Source organism: Bufo bufo, chromosome 2, assembly GCF_905171765.1.
Source record: "Bufo bufo chromosome 2, aBufBuf1.1, whole genome shotgun sequence".
Lineage (NCBI taxonomy): Eukaryota > Metazoa > Chordata > Amphibia > Anura > Bufonidae > Bufo > Bufo bufo.
In genome coordinates, this window is record NC_053390.1 from 527,030,535 (window position 1) to 527,044,985 (window position 14,451).

At 39.0% G+C, this 14,451-nt stretch overlaps 1 protein-coding gene across 1 annotated transcript; it reads right to left on the minus strand.

The window, feature by feature from the left end:
* Nucleotides 1–1,986: 1,986 nt before the first annotated feature.
* LOC120991658 (alveolar macrophage chemotactic factor-like) lies at nt 1,987–3,168 on the minus strand. The gene is made up of 4 exons (XM_040420452.1): nt 3,010–3,168; nt 2,725–2,857; nt 2,320–2,415; nt 1,987–2,052 (listed from the first exon to the last, which is right to left on the minus strand). Exons 1-4 carry the CDS (start codon nt 3,074–3,076, stop codon nt 2,025–2,027), a joined length of 324 nt encoding a protein of 107 aa, XP_040276386.1. The 5' UTR covers nt 3,077–3,168; the 3' UTR covers nt 1,987–2,024.
* Nucleotides 3,169–14,451: the final 11,283 nt, after the last annotated feature.

Below are 14,451 nucleotides of genomic sequence, written 5' to 3' on the forward strand. Positions count from 1 at the left end.
TAAAATAAATAAATAGGGCACAAAAATACCTTGTCCCAGCCCTGGCTGGGAAAATGAATACACACACCTTCAGTACAAGTGTTTCATGAATTTTGGCCGCATTAAAAATAATGTTTTATTAGGATAGATTGTGAGGGGCTGATATTATAGGGCAGGGATCAGCAACCTTCGGCACTCCTGCTGCTGTGAAACTACAACTCCCAGTATGCAAACATGCTCGGCTGCTCTTCTAAATCCCACAAAAGTGAATGAAGCATTCTGGGAGTTGTAGTTTCTGAACAGCTGGAGGGCCAGAGATTGCTGGTCCCTGTTATAGGGTCTTGCAGCCCTTTAGGCATGTGATTTAGGAAACAACAATTTGCCACAGTGTGCACTGCTATATTTTTTTATATATATATATATATGTATTTTTTTTTTATATGTATGGTAGTGATGGTCTGGTGGGGTTTGTGTGCCAGGGTTAATTTTAATTACCAGTCTTGCCCTGCACAGGAGAACCATACAGACTCTTATCAGAATGTATAGTGCCGTTCTTCATTAGCTGTGAGGTGTGTCTCACTGGTGAGCTTGGTAGTGAGAAGCAGCTGTGGAAGAGGTCTTGACAGGAGTGATCACACAGACAAAATCTAAAATTTTTTTTTTTTTTGGCTCATACTTTAATCATTGACAAAGCCTAAGTATTACCATGGTAATGGAACTAACCAGGCCCCCCACACAGGACAGAAGGTTTCAGTCTAAACCCTTTTCAATGACCCTTGGGCCATTTTTCCACTGCCTCATTTGCTAAAAGTAGTTCCTTTAGAGGGTAGGGTCCTAACCAAGTTTTCACCCCAGTAAAAAAGATGGCGATCCCAACTGGGCCCCCTCTTGCCATGGGCCTCATAGCCGCTATGGTAGTTACGCCCTGTCTCTAAAGTGAGACCCCAGTAAAAAATAAATACATTTAAAAGCCCTGGTGTAGTGTATAGTGTTTATATTTATATTGTACCTTATCTTGGTTTCCAGCAGGACAATATAGCTGCCATCTACTAGTGGTGATGAGATGTAACTAGATAAGCTTTTATCTTTTTTCCAGACTTACTATGTGATCTTTTGCCAATCTACGCAGCAAAACTGAGAAGTGATCTGCATTGTGTATTAGTGTGAAACTACAATATTTTTGATTTTTTAAATATGGATAGACACATAAAAATAACAGTAAAAATTGAATTTAAAACATTATATATCATTTTCTAATGATACATCCCATTTAATAAAAAAAACTTTAGTTGTTTTCAGTTAATAAAACTCAATTAGCATTTTACTAAAACCAAAGTGAATAATACAGCTTATCAATTATGATTAATAATTATTTTTTGTGATATCGTTCAAGATTTTCTTTAGGCTATTTTTCCATTTCTCAGGTTTATTTGGAAGTAGATTTAAAAATCAATCTCAGATAACAATTTTAATTTGAAATATTTTATTAAACAAATATTCAGGAGATCATAATGAATAAATAATATAAATAAATTACAATTTTAAATAATTACTGGATTCGATTTCAAAATATTTACAAATTACAAAAGATTAGGCAATTATAATATACAGAATACATCTCAATGTACAGATATTTTACATTTACAGTCATTTTAATATTGCAATGTTACAAAAAATAACAATACAAAAATACTGACATGTTACTATATGTAGCATATAAAAATACTTCATATTTCCATTGGAAGAAATTAAAACATTTCTGTGATATACTCTTGAAAGATAAGACCTGGTTTCAATGAATTACATAATTCCTACCATAATACACCAAAGAAGGTAGTATGTATATTTAGCACTGTGGAAGCCACAAGACTATGTAAGGTAGGTTGCTATTATCATATGTCTTTCCATTTCAGTTTTCCCAATTGTGTAAAAGGGTTTTGATGTGGACAGTTGAGTCAGTTCTTAAGATAAATGTCTCTGTCCAGGCCATATTTCAGCTTTCTTTTCAGCCTTCACTCCATTCACCAGTAGACCTATTGCTGAGCTCATCTGGTAGATGCTGAAGTCTTGGATCTGAATTTGAAAATGAAAATAATGGTAAATATTGGTTCCACATTTATAACATGGGAATACAGTACATATTGATAGCCTATTCCAAAAAAAATGCATTAACATTTGATTGCTGAGAGTCTGATCCTTGGTCCACCCATCAATCAGAAGAACATGCGCTGTGCCCCCTTAGAGGTCTGTACCTGGTACTGAGTTTCATGGTCTTTGCAATTTATACATTTTTTAGACAAAGGTAATCATTTATGTAATTTTGTAAAAATTCATACTTACGAATCCAAAATTCTGTCAATCCTCCGCTTGACCCATGGGGCAGTGGGATCTAAACATATTTCTTGACTAGTTGTTTTACCAGTTTTCACAGTGGCACTATGGATGGAGACAAGAATTAAAATAAAGATACGGAAAGGAATAATCGGTGCAAATACAAATCTATCTATACAGCATAGAGATTCTTAAAACAATTCACATTTACATATTTTGCATGGTATAACACACCTAGATTAAAGAGTGGATTAGCGCTATTGATTTACAATGGAGATAGTCTGTGTGCAAATCCCCATGCAAATCCAGAAATAAGAGTTTTGTTTAGTGCATGTCTCGACCCTGTGAATATAGCCTAATTTATTTCTATGGGCATCACATAGATAAATGAACATAGCAATAACCTGTACTTACATGACTTCCAAATTCTTGCAGTGTGGGCCTTTAAGGATAATTTCAAAGTTCAGAATTTGCCTTCTAGGTATCTCTGTGCTCTCCAATTTCACGCACTGACATCTTAGCTCTCCAGCCCTCTTTAATGCCATTCCTGTAATGAAAAGAGAGAGGAGTTAATATGCATTCCACAACACCGATGAATCCTACAGTATATAAACTATTAGCAATTTATATTGAAGTCATTAAAATTTTTCATTTTAGGTCAAGTTCTGACTGTTCTTATCTTTGTGAGTCAGCTCTTACCTTCTGAAAGCGCTATGTATGTCAGGCAGACAGTCAGGAAACAAAGGACGTTCATGCTTGCTCTCATGGTTAGGAATGTTCTTCCTTTCGTATGAGCTGTGGCTTTTAACTCTGTCTCATAAACCTGCTACTGAGCTCTTTTATTCTGTGGAGACCGGAGAGAGATTGCATCATAGGAATTTCCAAACCCTTCCAAACAGAATCAGTAAGAGTGTCCTGCTGCTAATGCAATTGCTTTGGGGGAATCCCAACCTAAGGAAACACTCCAGTCGCGTGTTTGGCAGATTTTTATCCCAAAACAGGATATTTTATTTTCTCTTTATGTGCCCCATACACTTCAGAATTACTAATGAAAATAATTATGTATTTAATGTATAGTTTTGTAGTCTGTTTTATCACTTATCTGATTCTGTATGCCAGAAGGAATCAATACAATTTTCCTTTCGTTTACAATTTAGGTTAATAAAACATAATCACTGTAAAATAAATTACAGTATACCACTCTCTAATATACTGCAGGGCAGATATACTAATAAATAGACAGTGCAAACGTAGAGAATAATGTATCAAGTACACTGCAATAGGAATGTGGAGTGATTTTGTCTGTTGTCGATGGGGTAGACATTTATGTCAAATTCATGAGGCATTTATGCAGCATTTGGCTTTTACTAAGGGGTGGCCAGATGTTTGTGAGCAGAGTTACATTTTAACCAGCTTTATCATTGTGGCTTTTTCAAAAATTACTAAAAAAGTCACAAAAGTGTACTTCAATGACCGAGTGGCATACAAACTTACAGAGTCCTTGTAATAAATAGGATTAGATTGAAAAATCCATCAGTTTTTTATGTGATAAATTAAACAAATGGTGTGCAACATTTTGTAAATTTGTCACCCAAAAAACAACAAAAAAAAACAACCTATGACAGACAATCTAAAAGAAATGAGCGCAAATAGTTGCATAATTGATACAATACCCCCTTAGACTAGGCAATTGCACCACATTTTTCACAGTAGCTGATGCTGGATGATAAATCTGGTGCACCTTTACAAACCTTGCACACATGAATTTGGCTCTTCCATTCGTTTCCCAATAAAAAAAATATTCAAAATAACCAATACATTTTTTTTGAGCATCTGCATTTTTGACTGTTTTTGGGGCATTTTTTGTTGTCTTTTGCACACAGCGGTTTCTTCATTGTGTTTTGACCTCTTAGGGAAGGTACGATCAAAACGCAAAAAAAACAGTATGCTGTATTTCTTAAAAGAAGCAAGACAAAAAATAAAATAATCCACTTAATGAACAAAAATGCTAGTAGCAAAAACACTTATGTGTCCTGAGTTTCATATTTTGCATAGAACTTCAGCAAAAAAATTCAGGTGCAAAAGATGCAGCTAAAACACATACGTTCAGGAAAATGGCACTAAAAAAATTACATGCGAACCTAGCCTTAAGGCAACAGTCACACCACTGTATGTACGCACATGGGCCGGTATCCGTGTTTTTCAGATCCGCAGTTTGTGGATCCGTAAAACACTATGGTCGTGTGAATGTAGCCTAAGGCTATATTACACTGGCTGATTTTCAGGCCGATAATCGCTAACGAACGTTCTCATGAACGCTCGTTAGCGATCATCTTGCAGTGTAATACTGCTGCCGATTGCCTGATAATGATTCATGCTTGTTCATCGGGCAATTAAAATTTTTAAGCACGCTTAAAAATCAGCGCTTGCTGGCGGCAGGGGGACTAGACGGTAGGGGGACTAGCAGTGGCATAGTGATCGCTCCTCTCCATGCCGTGGGGGAGATCGCTGCATGTAATAACAGCGGTCTCTTCCACTAGTAAGCAGGCGATTGCTGCGAGGGAACGCTTCCATCCCTACAATTCCTCCATCGGTCTGTGTAATACAGACTTTAGACTTTGTAATAGAGATGAGCGTATCACTTAAAATTTAATTCGTGTTCGATTAGGTTGACTTTTGGTCTAAATTGATTGCACCCAAATTGAAGGTTCTCCAATTAGCTTGAAAATTTGTGTATGGCACTGAGGTCTCATGCAAATTTCTGGTTGACTCCGATTGGTTTACAATCAAATTGCTCATGTCTGCTGTTTTCACACAGAGGTGATAATGTATCAAGATGGGACTTTTTGAAGTCAGTAAAAGGAACACCAAATTTACATGTCACATGCTGTTTGATACATTTGGCACTAAACATAACACTTTTGTCTAGAAATTCTACCCCAGTTTTCATAGTCCTCCCCCACCAAAGTGTGCTGCCATACACAGTCTTCTTTAGCATTTTTTTGGGGGGGAGGGGGGTGTCTTGTAAAAATGATAGGAAATTCTGGCAACTTCTACATATGATTTTAGGGGTTTTGTATTTCTATTCACACATTTTTCTTAAATGTTTATTCAGATTTTTTTCCTCTATAGACAAAAATGCCTGAAATAAAAGGTCACACTCACAGCATACTGATATAAAAAATATATATATATAGTTTTGACCCAAAAAATGCTCCTCATGGTTGGGAAAACACCACTACAAAAAGGCTGGCTTGTCCTGCATTTAATATTTCCTAGACATGCAAAATACTTTTCTGTATATGAAACACTGCAAAGCGCAGTGATAGATATGGCATAAAACTAAATAAGATACTTAACAAACCCATTTTCAATATCACTTGTCAAAAGTGGCGAGGGAGGGCTAAAATGGTAACCAATTTTGGTGTAAAACTGCAGCCAATTAGCTGCAAGGAGGATCAGAGTGCTACACTGGAAGAAATAGGGGTGAGTAACAAAGCTTTTGTTATTTTATCACATTTAAAGTGGCTGCCCAAGTTTTTTTTAATCACTTTGAACTTTAATTTCAATTTTTTTTTTTTTATTACCAAGCAATTGCATTGGAGTTATTAATGTATTATCAAATATGTTTTATAATATATAAAGGATTGTATCAATTCTGAAACCTTTTGCTAAATATTTTTTTAACCAAAAGCCAATTTCCTCCATAATGCATCCTAAAGGGGTTTTCTGGGCTCCTGATATTGATGACTTTTGCCTTTGGATAGGTCATTAATATCTGATCAGAGAGGGTCCAACAGCTCCACCCCCACTGATCAGCTGTTCTCTGCAGACTCTGGTGATGTGAATGGAACAGGAAGAAGAGCTCCATTCAAAGAGTAGTGGCCACGCTAGCTTACTGCAGTTCATCTCCCATTCAAGTGAACGGAAGCTAAGCTGCAGTAACCCGACACAGCCACTGCTTCTGGTTCCATTCACAGAGCTACTTACAGGGCCAGAGGCTGTAGGGAACAGCTGATCGGTGTGGGTGGAGTTGTTAGATCCTCTCTGATTGGATATTTACAACGTATAGGAGCCTAGAAAACTTGTTTAAAAACATGAATAAGATATATTTAATCCAGCAGGCATAAAGGATTCATTATGGTGCACTCGGCATACACTTTTTATTTTATTCACGGTTCTTTACCTTTAAAGATATGAGGAAATATGGTACTTAAAAGACATACCTGTCAAGCTTCATTGACCGGATTATGGATGGATTGCTTTTGTAACATTTTCAATGACATCATTAACCACAAACATGTCAGGACAGATGAGAGAAAGGTAAAAGCAATGTAATACAGGATGTGTAGAGAAGAGAGGAATCTGGTTGAACCCGTGTTCTAAAATTTGATGTTCATGCTACATGCATTGAAAAAAAGCATCATCTACCGTAAGTGGAATCATAACCCTGTTCTTTTTATGTTTACATTTTTAATTTGCTGTTTCGTTCTCTTTTATTTAGTTGTTCTTTTTTTTTCTAAATACCGGACAACTCCTCTTACTATCCTTTATATGGGATTCTCACTATCCCTCATTCATAACACATTATTTATACATAACACGATATATCTGAGGAAGATTGTTAGCAATTTTGATAACGTGTTTATTGCTGTCATATTAATATTACTTTTGTTGCTTGTCTCATGTTGTAAAGACAAGCCTGCAACCTTCTTTACCTGCAAAGAATATTGCCTTTTATTGATGATAAACCAATAAAAACCATTGAAACAGAAAAAAAGCATCAGCCAACGTTCTAAGGATATGTTCACACAGGAGAGATTTGTTAAAAGGAATCTGTCCGCAGTGTCATGCTGTCCTATCTGAGGGCAGCATAAACAGGCGACAAAGACACTGATAAAAATGCTGGGTCATTTATTTGTATTGACCAGTTCCAACTCTAGAGTCTGCTCAGTACAGATCATGAGCTGGGGAGTTGCTCATTAGTGATTTCAAGAAAATGTCTGAAGCAATGCAAGAAAGTGACCCAGCATTTTCTTCATGGTCGATGTGCGCCATATAGGGCAGCACAAAACTGGTGATATATTCCTTTTAAGGCAATTTCTTTATTACATACATGTAAGCTAATGAAAATACATACCATGCAATTATATTCTTGATGAACTTTCAAAAATGTCAAAGTCTCAGCATTAGCAGAGAAACCAAATAGTATACCGTATGTAATGTATGTTCCCTGAGGGTAAACTACACTGCCTGTCTAAAAAAAAAAAAAAGTCGCCACCTGGATTTAACTAAGCAAATAGGTATGAACCTCCTATTGGATAATTACTGCATGGGTGATTATATTTCATCTTGCAACAAGTTATTTAACCCTAACTGGTGAAATGAGTTGATTCTCTTTTCTTAAACAACCAAGTCGAAAGACACATCTCGTGGTCGTGGAAAAGATGCTAGTCTGTTTGAGAAGGGTCAAATCATTGGCATGCATCAAGAAGAGAAAACATCTAAGGAGATTGCCGAAACTACTAAAATTGGGTTAAGAACTGTCCAACGCATTATTAAAAACTGGAAGGATAGTGGGGACCCATCGTATTCGAGGAAGAAATGTGGCGGGGAAAAAATCCTGAATGATCGTGATCGGCGATCACTTAAACGTTTGGTGAAATCAAATCGAATAAAAACAGTAGAACTCAGGGATATATTTAATAGTGAAAGTAAGAGCATTTCCACACGCACAAAGCAAAGGGAACTCAAGGGATTGGGACTGAACAGCTGTGTAGCCATAAGAAAACCACTAATCAGTGAGGCAAACCATAAAAAAAAGGCTTCAATTTGCTAGGGAGCATAAAGATTGGACTCTGGAGCAATGGAAGAAGTTTGTGTGGTCTGATGAGTCCAGATTTACCCTGTTCCAGAGTGATGGGCGCATCAGGGTAAGAAGAGAGGCAGATGAAGTGATGCACCCATCATGCCTAGTGCCTACTGTACAAGCCTGTGGGGGCAGTGCTATGATCTGGGGTTGCTGCAGTTGGTTAGGTCTAGGTTCAGCAACAGTATGTGCTCCAAGAATGAGGTCAGCTGACTACCTGAACATACTGAATGACCAGGTTATTCCATCAATGGATTTTTTTCTTCCCTGATGGCACGGGCATATTCCAAGATGACAATGCCAGGATTCAAAGGGCTCAAATTGTGAAAGAGTGGTTCAGGGAGCATAAGACATCCTTTTCACACATGGATTGGCCACCACAGAGTCGAGACCTTAACCCCATTGAGAATCTTTGGGATGTGCTGGAGAAGGCTTTGCGCAGCAGTCAGACTCTACCATCATCAATGCAAGATCTTGTTGAAAAATTAATGCAACACTGGATGGAAATAAATCTTGTGACATTGCAGAAGCTTATCGAAACAATGCCACAGCGAATGCATGCCGTAATCAAAGCTAAAGGCTTTTTTTTGGTGGCAACTTTTTTTTGGACAGGCAGTGTAATTTAGCTGTCTAAAGTACATGGGGTGATCCAGAAGTGATGATGAATAAGTTTATCCAGACCGATGATAGCAATTGCTATGTCTTCCGGTTATCAATTTTGACCATTTGAAGTCTAAAGTATTTGTAACATACTGGTCATCAATGGTTACTGCTAGGCCTAATTTGCAAGTCAGTGGTTTGATCAGTGTTTGGTCAGTGATTTCCATCAGTGATTGTGAACCAAAAACAGGAACGAAGCCTACACAGGTATAAGGGAAAGATTTGCAACTGTTCTGTTTTTGACCTTCATCTGGTTTTGGCTCACTGTCAATCACTGATCAAACAGTGACTAAGGCCTCTTGCCCACGACCGTATGCCCTCCGAGATATACGGTCCGTGAGCTGGCTATATGTCCCAAAGCGGCATTGATCGTACGCATGGGAGCGCACAGCATCATAGATTACAATCTATGGACCGTATATCTCGGAGGGCCTACGGTCGTGGGCAAGAGGCCTAAATCACTGATTTGTGAATAAAGGCATTAGACCACATGCACATGGCCATGTACGTATTTCTGTACTCAAACAGCGGATCGCAAAATACAGACACCATATTTTTCTCACTCCAATCAACAGACAGGGCTACTCTAGTCCACAATACAGAAAGGAATAAGATGTTCTATAATTTAAGCAACGGCTACATGGATCCATAAAAAATATGGATGCATTGCCCCACAGAAACGAATGAGTTAGTGTGCTATCGGCAAAAATATGATCATATGCATGAGGTTTAAGGCCTTATTCACATAGTCAATGTGTTTTACATCAGTGATTGTGATTTACAGTCGAGTCACATTATTATGACCACTTCCTACTTTTCATGTCAGCATTGCGTAGCTTATATAGGAAGTCATGAGCTGGTTTGGTGGGTACATAAGGTGTGTGATAGGCTGTCTGCACACATATCCCTCGCTTCTGTCATGAGTAAAAGGGGCAAATTATCAGAGTTCAAAAGGTGATGATTACTGACTTTCGGGCCAAGGGTGGCAGTACTTCTGAAATTGTGCAGTGAAAGTGTATCATGTGTGGACAAATGGCACCATTGTGAATAAGTGACTTCGACACACTGGATCCCCACATGCCATTGATGTGAGAGGTGAACGTCAGCTATGAAGGTGAGTGACAGAAGACCAACATGCTACAGTTCAGCGAACCCTACTGCATATGGTCAAACCAACCGAAATATATACCTCAACCATCGAATGAATCCTCATTCAAGTATTGCCCTAGCCTTTGGCAGTAAAATACATATATATAACCTACATAGAGAAATGCCAGACCGCTGGTACTAATTAATTCTTTATTACAAAATCACATTATAATTTAACAACATACTGTACATGATTAAAAGAATCAGTGCAGGAGATAAAAACGCAACATCGCTGGAGGAGACATAGAGTGGACGGAGTCCCTATCCTTAAACATGATTAATCAAAAAATATATATTTTACATGCATGAAATCATACATTGTAGGAACCAGGACAATTACCCATACAGTTTTTATCTCCTGCACTGATTCTTTTAATCATGTATGTTGTTAAATTATAATGTGATTTTGTAATAAAGAATTAATTAGTACCAGCAGTCTGGCATTTCTCTATGTAGGTTATATATATGCATATGGTCAAAGCAGACAGATGGTCACTGCACCTCTGCTAACATTTTGCATCGGCAGAGAAGGCTTCAATTTTCACGGCAGTATCAGAATTGGACACCCACTAATTGGCAAAGGATTGCCTTCTCTGATGAGTCACATTTTGTGCTTCAGCAAATGGATGGATGTTGGCATGACAGGTGAGAAACATCAGAGAACTAACACCCAGCAACCACTTCTGGAAGAACACAAGCGGGTGGTGGTAGCGTTATAATCTGGGGGACGTTTTCATAGAATTCTCTGTGGCCACTCATCCATGTGGAAGGCACTCTCAATTGATTTAGGTATGAATCCATCTTTACATGTCACATATACCAATACATGCTGGTTGTCTCTCTTGGGGCAGGTGGGATCTTACAGCAAGACAATGAGACATGTCACATTGCTAGAAATGTCTGACATTGGTTGGAAGAGCATGACCAAGACTTCCATGTACTACCCTGGCCCCCTAATTCCCCAGACTTGAACCCAATTGAGCATCTGTGGGACCACCTCAATCATTGTGTTCGCTCTATGTATGCTCCCCCACCCACCCTCCAGCAGCTTTGGGATGCACTCAGCATGGCTCCACATATCTGTGACAACCTACTGGGACCTTTTTGAGTCACTCCTAGCCCGTCCAGCTGTTATCTGTACTGCACACATCGGTTACTCTCCATATTAGCCAGTTGTCATTATAATGTGACTCTACCGAAAAGGTAAAGATGTCTCCCAGATGGTGTTCCTTGAAATGTTTGGTTATGGCGTGTCCATTGCATGTGCTCTGCACCATGATATTTAGAAGGGTTCTCCAGGAATTAAGAAAATGAAAATACTTGAATATTACTTAATTATGAATATAATACCAAATACCTTTCGTTAGTTATAATGACTCGTTTTGTCTGATGAGCAATCACAGAAAATAAAATGGCCGCTGTCCTATTGAGCTCCATTCCTACAGAGATTCAGCTGTAGATCTTATCATCTGTATTCAGGATCATAATCCCTGACAAGCACAGCGGAGAGGAGGATGAGGCAGCTCTTTAGCTTATTGTCCTGCTGTGTGATTAGGACAGGTTTTGTATGTACTAATAGGACGGTGGCCATTTTATTTCTCTTAATGATTGCTCCCCAGTCAAAACAAGCCATCATAACTAATGAAAGGTATTTGTGAATATATTAATAATAAAGTAATATTTAAGTATTCTCTGTAAATTTATTTTCTTAATTCCCAGAGAACACCTTTAACCCCTTAAGGACCCTGCCATTGTTCACTTTAAGGACCAGGCCATTTTTTGCAAATCTGACATGTGTCACATTATGTGGTAATAACTTTAAAACACTTTTACTTATCCAGGCCATTCTGAGAATGTTTTCTCGTCACATATTGTACTTCATAACAGTGATAAAATTGAGTAAAAAAAAATCATTTTTATTTTGAAAAAAATACGAAATTTACCAAAAATCTTGAAAAATTAGCAAATTTCAATTTCTCTACTTTTATAATAGATAGTAATAACTCAAAAAATAGTTATTACTTTACATTCCACATATGTCTACTTCATGTTTGGATCATTTTGAAAATGAAATTTTATTTTTTTGGGACGTTAGAAGGCTTAGACATTAAGAAGCAAATCTTAAAATTTTTAAAAACATATCCAAACCCCAATTTGTTCAGGACCAGTTCAGTTATGAAGTCACTTTCTGGGGCTTACATATTAAAACCACCCATAAATACCCCCATTTTAGAAACTACACCCCTCAAGGTATTCAAAACTGATTTTTACAAACTTGGTTAACCCTTTAGGTGCCCCACAAGAATTAAAAGAAAATGGGAATGAAAATTTAAAATTTCACTTTTTTTAGCAGATTTAAAATTTTTATCTATTTTTTCTGCAACACATCAAGGGTTAACAGCCAAACAAAACTCAAAATATATTACCCTGAATCAGGAGTTTACAGAAACACCCTTTGTGTGCTCAAAAACTGATGTATGGGCGCACAGCTTTCTTCAGAGTGGAAGGAGCACCAAATGGCTTTTGGAGAGCGGATTTAGCTTGAATGGTAATTGGGAGCTATGTCGCATATGCAGACACCCTGAGGTGGCCTTACAGTGAAAACCCCCAAAAAGTGACCCCATTCCGGGAACTACACCCCTCAAGGAATATTTCAGTGTGTAATGAGCACTTTGACCCATTAAGCATTTCACAGAATTAGTGTCAAGGCTGAGGGTGGGGGAAACCCTCAGCCGTGCGGTGTCAATAATAAAGGGTAGCTGCTGGGCCAGGACAGGAAACAGGGAGCAGGTCACCTCCTATAGCATCCCTAAATCTGACCCTGACTCCTAGCTGTATGAGCCAACCCTGATGGTAGGAGGGCTCATACTCCGGAACCTAGGGTCCCTACTAGCCCTCAGGATAGCCCTGGAACTAGGAGCAGGGTAAGACGACCTGTTCCTCCTAGGCACGGATGAACAGGAGTCTCACTGGCCAAGCTGCAAGGAATGGGGAACATATACAGCAGATGGCAATGGCAGGTAGTGAAACTAGTACAACACCTACCTGCCACAGACACACAGACTGGAACCCGTGCAGAAGTGCTAATGTCCAAACCAAACACAAAAGGACACAGCACACACACAAAGCACACAGGAACCCATAAGCTGCAATAAACATAGAGACACCACTAGACATATAATAACATAAGACCATCTATGTCTAAACATTACTTATGACCACAAGGGTGGCCCACACTGGGCAGATGGTATATGAGACCAGGAGGATGACTCCAGTAAACACCATGGCTGGAGTAGCCCTCAGCAACTGGCATCCAGCAGGACCTAAATAGCCCCTGTAGCCACACCCACACACAGACACACCCAGTGTTCACTCACTAGGAAGGGAATTAACCCTTCCAACACCGGGCAAAGGAAGAAAGGCACTTAAAGGGGAAGTGTACAAACAAACATCACACGCCACCTGTTACCGCCGGCAACGGCATGCGAGGCAACCATGTCCTGGGAAACAGCCAGAAGGCCGAGACACTGCCACCACATGCACACAACATCACACATTGCCACGGGCAACCGCAAGTGAAGGAAAGCGTCACAAAACACACCATAGGCCGTGACAATTAGGAAACGATTGGCTGTGAAAATTAAAAATTAAAAAAAATTCCAGAAAAAGTTGCTTTACACCCTCATTTTTCACTTTCAGAATGGGTAACAGGACAAAATGCGCCCCAAATTTTGTTCCTCATTTCCCCACGAATACGTATGGGTGCATGACATGATGTATGGGTGCATGACAGGGTTCAAAAGGGAAGTAGCGCCATAGGGCTTTTGGAGGACAGATTTTGCAGGATTGGCTTTTGGGAGATATGTCGCATATGAAGACACCCTGAGGTCCCCCTAGAGTGGAAATGTAGTGTCCCACTCTGTAAATGTGGGCACTACTCAAGGGTCAATTGGGTCACGTTGTTCTCCACCTCCTGTGGAACATGGTTATTGTATTTTATATTGCATTTTAATGTGAATTGTCATGTTATTTATGTTATCTCCTATGTACCAGGCCTGTTAGGGTGTAGTTTCTCCTCCTAGACAGTAGAGGGAGCTAGGGAACCCCCTAGTATAAATAGCCAGGTCCAGACCAGGGAGAGGGTGTGTAGTCAGAAGCCAAGAGTCACTTCAGCCAGAAAAGAGCTGAGAAGCAGCCTCTGACATGCAGCTAGATAGCCCAGGCTTCTAGTTTGCCACCAGGAGAAGAGTCTGCCTCCTGAGAAACCAAGTTCCTATAAAAGTACAGTGCAGTGCCGAGTTTATTCCAGCCAAACAGAGAGCTTAAGGGCAGAAGGATATATTTAAAGCAAGGAGACATATACCAGAGAAAGTTTCCCCTAACCAAGGATAAAGCCAGCAATAGGGCATACGGGCCTTGGAGAAAGACAGACAGGATCCTGAGGAAAAGTGCAGCCTGATCTG